The following is a 6,000-nucleotide window of genomic DNA, read 5'->3' on the forward strand; positions in this document are numbered from 1 at the left end:
TTCTATTTCTAGGAAGGAGGCAGAAATTATAGCCGAGCTTGAGAGACAGGGATTTAAGCACCCTGTACCAGGAGATAATGTGGCCAAGGGACATTACCCCAGAAAGCAGTGTGGGCCTGACACAGGTCGGATGGGAACCCAGATGAAAGTCCAGAATGAGGATGACCACATCTGAGGGACAGACAGGTCTTGCTTCAACTGATGCCAACTTGCTCAGATCCCTCGCTAGATCAGACTCTCTTCACCTTCCATCCCTTACCACCCCCCCTGCCCCCCCCCACACACAGAGAGAGAGAGAGAGAGAGAGAGAGAGAGAGAGAGAGAGAGAGAGAGAGAGAGAAATGCACTACAGAAGCACTGCCCCTGGAGTTAGATGCCTTCCCGAAGCCAGAAAATGTGAAAACTCTTCCTGGGCTGAAAAGCTCTGCAATGACTGGGTTTATTCTGAATTAGCTAAGATTATGCTTCCTGCCATCAGATGTATTAGTAACACAAAGAGAAATTTAGCCGAGGAAGATTTCCTTTTCAAATACTAGCCTCTATAGTTTGGAAATTGCGTGCCATCCTTAGCCTTTCTCATTTGCATGAAGTGAAATTGGACACACTGCATGGTAGAGTTTACCCCGGGTCAGGGATTAGAAAGCAGAGCGCTAGATCTGGGTAGCAGAACTGGCTGGAAGGAATAATGTATTTAATAATGATTTAACTGAGCAAAACTAGTAGTAGTTCCCTTAGGAGCAGCCACAGTATTCAACTGTAGAAACTCAAATTGAACATACTGAGCGAGACTAATTAGAAAATAATAAAAAATGCATGATGTAAATGCAAGACCCCTGGTTACAAATTGCAGGAGATACATTTGGGGGTTGGAACATGAGGAATTCTGGATTCCAGGAAGGACATCACTGACACTGTCCTGGGACCAGGGCAGGAAGGGAGAACAGCAAGCCCTGGAAAGTTGTGAGCCGTTGAGGTGACAATCACAGATGAAAATGCCAGTATTTGATAGGTAGAAGAAGGTCTTAGAAATGAGTTATGAACCGAAATGTAGTGAAAACAAGCGTGGTCTACTTAAGCTTCTTAATTTGAGCTCCCTTGCAAAAGCATAGTGTGAGATAATGCGTTGAGGTGAAATTTGCTTTTGTTATATTAATGGAGGAAGAGTGTGTTAAAAAAAGTAACAGTAAGGCAGTGTGGCAGGGAGGGTGTACAAACACAGGGAATAAACTGTGTCCAATCACCCTCAAGCACTTAGAAGCAACCATTTACATATAAACGATAGTTAGACTAATCGCGTATCACTTGTAACTATCCACTGAAGGAGGCGCAATAAAAGATTGTTGTTAGGTGATATTTAGCAGTCTTAGTTCATGTTTTGCCACTCACCTATGAGTAATAAAACTAAGTTTCATTTACATTATTTTATAATTTAGGTAATTCATTAATTGAGACAGGTCTCCCTCCCAGTTACTTCTAATTAGGTTTCTCATTAAGTATCAGAGATTCAGGAAACATTGCTGGTGAATTCACCAGCAAAATTAAGGGCTTTCTGTGTGAAGAGTTTTGTATTTGTTTTGCATTTGGACAGCCTTATATGCAGATACCTCATTTATTTTCTGATGCGCTAGTTCCCATTTCCCCTTGAAAACTTCTGGTAGATTCTTGAAGCGCATATAATTCCTTAATGCCAAGAACTAGGTCTTGAAGAGGTGAGCTGGATGTGATCTTAAAAGTACACAAAACTGGAAACTGTGAAGGGACCCAGCATCTGAGCTGAGAATCCTGAACCCAAGACCATGTAGGGTTAGTTACACAAGGCCCACGGTAGAAGATGGGATGGATGAACCCACCCCAGACCTCCCTGCTCATTTCCAAGAGCCTCACATGCTTAGGAAGGTGGAGCAGGTTAGAGTGGTGGGAGCAGAAGCTAGAATTCAAGGGTGGAGGTTGGGGGAAGGAACAGACTCTAAGCCTGTGAAGGAAGTGCCAGTAAGATCTAGACGGGGTGTTTTGTCTCCTCCCGAAAGAGCTTTGGGGTTCAGAGGATAAGAACTAGAATGTTCTTAGTTTCCCAGAAACTAAGTCAGAAGCCCAGGTAAGTGGACTGAGCAAGACAGCTGAGACTAGGTAAGGCTGCCATGCGGTAGAGATGGATTCCCCAGGGCTGGACCAGATACTTGGTACCAGCTTATGGTGCCTCAGCTAATTCCGTACCCCACCCACTGGAATCTAGAACTGATCTTGGTCTCATTGGCTTAGAAATGGATTAGAGACAAGCTGAACATGCTTGCAGAAAGGGACCTGGGTGAGTATAGAGACCAGGCAGGGTAGGGGCTGATGGGTGGAAACTTGGTTAATGAGAGCCCCCACCCACCTCTGTCATAGGGAATACATGCTTTCTGTTGCTTATTTGACAAAATGTTGATAATTGGAAGAAAAAAACGTATCGCAATTTGTTTATACAGTCAATGTTTATTGAGTATGACCAGCATAATGGTAGGTCCTGGGAGAAAATATGAAACAAATATAAGGCATTCCTTTAACTCAAGGAGCTTGAGGACTGTAACACATTCACCCAACACATATGGAAACAGCAGTTTAAGACAGAGCTGCATTAAGTGGCAAGAAGAGAGGTACAGTCCGTGACACTAATGAAGCTCGGGGAGGGATGAGTCACGGAGGGCTTCATGGAGGAAGCAACCCAAGCTGAGCTTTATAAAGTGGGTAAAATTGTGATAAACAGATGAAGATGGAAGGCAGATCTGGATGGAAAGATACACCATGGATTGTGAGAATTAAATGAGATACTTCACAGAGGTCACTTGCTAAGTGAGTCTTGCTATGACTCTTGGCACCAAGAATACCCAAAGTAATGTATGGTTGTTGCTGTTATTTCTGTGACATTTACTGCTGTTGCTGTTTTTATTTTTATGCTATTTTTTACTGCTTTTGATAAAGGCAATGGGGATTAAAGGGATACATTTGGGAGACAGTAAAGGGGGCACGGTTTTGAATTTCTTCTCTAGTATGTCAGATAAAATGAATCGCAGTGAACAAAGGCTTGCATCAGAACTACTTCTGTGTCAACAATGCATTAAAATTGCTTGTGGTCAAAGGGGATCATAGAAAAAAAGTTACACTAAGAAATGTAAGCTAAGTTCTCACAAATAACACCACTGATCACTGTGTAACTAAAAATCACAGGGTTTTAGTCAATACACGTATCTCTGTAATAATGAATCTGAGCACTCTAAGCTCCTGGCCAGACATAATTCCTCTCTTTCTGCTTTTCTCCTTGTCCAGTGGTCCAGCCATTTTGCTGCAAACATATCAATAGGAATCAACTAGAGATGCTGTGATTCTCTTTAGCGTCTGGCGATGATGTTGCTAGGATAGAGAGGACAAACACTCAGAGAGAGCAGAGTGGGATTTGTTTCTTCACATATTCCAAATATCCCTGTAGGTGCTGTATTCAAAAAATGGCAAATGAGATTTCAGCTGAGATTGATTCTTGCCTGAGTCTCAGAATAACCACCTTATTGCTGATTATTATTCCCTTTGCCATGGAGGACCTCTCTTCATTCTGCTTGCTGTCATATTCTGAGAATATCAAAGAGGCTGCACAGGCAGCAATACTAAGTGGAGTCCTGTGCTTCCTGGGTGCACAAAGCCTGCCAAGATAGACTCTCTGGGTCTGCAGGCTGATTTCATAAAGGGGATTATTCAGTCAACATTAAGTAGCAACAAACTCTAATTTTACTTTCCCTGCTACATCGTGGAGCTGTGCAGCTGAGCTGTGTATGTGCTTGCATTAGGAGGTGATTTGGAGACCAGGGTTTCGCTGAAGCCAGTGGAGGAGTGGTTTGATCAGGCTCTGCTTTGCTGCATAGTCATTAGGGCCCTGGAAGTTTAAGTCTGACTCCTGGGACAGCACCCTGCTGAAAGTTTTATTCTGAATACTTGCAAAAGAAATGAACTTCCAGTAGGGAGGTGGATATTACAGTAATGTTACCTCATTGTGTAAAAACCAAATCATTTCCAGAACATACAGAGGAGTAACAACAACAGCAAAACCCAACAAAGCAACAACTAGAATCTTTTTGAAGTATTTTTTCCTTTGGTGGAAAGGACCAGTTTGAGACCTGTGAATGATTGCAATGACTAAACATATTGTTAGGCAGGGTGTGAAATAACCTGACAAGCCAGCATTCTGAGGCAAGAAACAGGAAACTGTTGTTTTCCCAAACGTGTGGTTCATTTCTGTCCACAAGATCTTGTTGCGGAATAAGAAACAATACAGGATTAGCTTAATGAAGATCCTTCCTCAGTGTGGCCCTTGGATACTTTGAAGGTGAAACTCACCAAACTCTCTGTCTTTCATTTGTTCTAGGAGGGAATTTGTTGCAAATGATGGCATCATCAACTACCCTCAAAGAAATCTATTTCTCAGTATGTTTAATGAAAAGGATCATCAAAGAAAGTGTCGTCCTTCCTGCCTTATTCAATGCTGTTTCTCATCACATCAGTCACTGTCCTGGGGATTGTGAGCTTTCCACACCTCTGGTGTTGCTAGCAAAAAACTCATAGCTGTAACCCCTACTAGAAACAGACATTTCAAGTACTGCTATAGGATTAATTAAAAGTGCTTTCACCTTAGGAAAAGGGGAAAGTAAAAATCATCCACTCATAAATGTTACTCATGATTCACTCATTTCCAGCAGCATCAGAAAGAAAAATGCCACCTGTATTCCTAAGAAACTACAGTCTAGGTCTCTGCACACTAAAGCTTGTTGCTTTAGCACTTCAGACTTTTAAAAATCCTTTTTAGTAAAGAAAATAAACAACATTCATTCACAATACTGGCTATGATCCTTTAATTGACACTCTTAAGTTCCACCAGTCTCATTATTATGTCAGTGTGCAGAGTCGCAGGCAGGAAACTTACCTTAAAGGAGTAGTAGAAGGAGCCCCATTCCTTTCCTTCCACCACTTCAGTAAAAGTCACTGTTTCAGTGCAAGCCACTGGGGAAGAATCCAGCATCTGCCCGGTCCCATTGGAATCGAAGCTGCCCTCTGTGAAGTTGGCTGGCATGGCTCAGGCGGGGATGAGCCTCGCGGTCCCTGCTCCTGCAGCTGAGTGAGGGAGTCCAGCTCGCCTCCTGAGGGCTGGGCAACAGCTGCAGCTCTGCTGAACAGAGGCACAGAGCCCTCCCTGAGCCCACCTCACTGAAGAGCTCTGCCTGATGACAGGGAGGATCTACGTGCTGCTCTCTCCTTGGCAATTACCACCAGCACAGCACAACCCTCATCACCCCACAGTCCCACCCAGGGCCAGGGCCCCACCCCAAGAGGAAGGGGGAGCTCCCCATAGCCATCAACATGGCTCCCTGGATGGGACCCCTGTTCTGTTGTGCTTTTTGTTACTTCCACAGTGGACCCCCTCTTCTGCTCCAGCTTCAACAATACAGGAATTTGGACTAATCAGTAGGTACATGGATTCAGGTCATGTTTCCACTTCTGAAATCAAATTATAATTATAATTTGTTTCAGCTGAGGTTGCTTTCTGACTTAAAGCCTCACCTTGCCATCTACTCTGTCGTGTGCTCTTATTTCCGTAAGCGTAGGCAAATAGTAAGTACATTTGTGTTTCACACCCGTAGTTCTATCTAGGTGTTCACAAGGCAGTTCTCTGAAAAACACGAGGTCTGTGTTTGTCAATAAGCCACAACACCTTGTGATATGACTGGGAGCGGCCTGGTGAAGATTCTTAGTGCCTTCAGTATATTCACCTCAGTTTCTACGTAGGACCAATACTCAGGGCGAGGGTAGAAAGGAGGTAATGCAGCATCCCGGGCTCCACAGACAGGGCTAGGCAAGAATATTAAGAGCTGCTCCTGTTTCACGAAAAACCCACAAAATACTTTACATGTTCTTTCATTCAGTTTCCCAAACAACCTTGTGAGATAGGCAAGGACGGTAGCTTTATGTTCTCCTTTATGC

The 6,000-nt window shown here is 43.6% G+C and overlaps 1 protein-coding gene across 1 annotated transcript in view; it reads right to left on the reverse strand.

The window, feature by feature from the left end:
* NPSR1 (neuropeptide S receptor 1) overlaps positions 1–5,096 on the reverse strand; it is a 203,191-nt gene extending 198,095 nt beyond the window's left edge. Inside the window, 1 exon segment of the mRNA NM_001032942.1 lies at positions 4,946–5,096. Coding sequence (NP_001028114.1) covers positions 4,946–5,092 — 147 coding nt within the window. The 5' untranslated portion in view covers positions 5,093–5,096.
* Between the last annotated feature and the right edge of the window lie 904 nt (positions 5,097–6,000).

Source organism: Macaca mulatta, chromosome 3 (assembly GCF_049350105.2).
Source record: "Macaca mulatta isolate MMU2019108-1 chromosome 3, T2T-MMU8v2.0, whole genome shotgun sequence".
In the NCBI taxonomy this organism is placed as follows: domain Eukaryota; kingdom Metazoa; phylum Chordata; class Mammalia; order Primates; family Cercopithecidae; genus Macaca; species Macaca mulatta.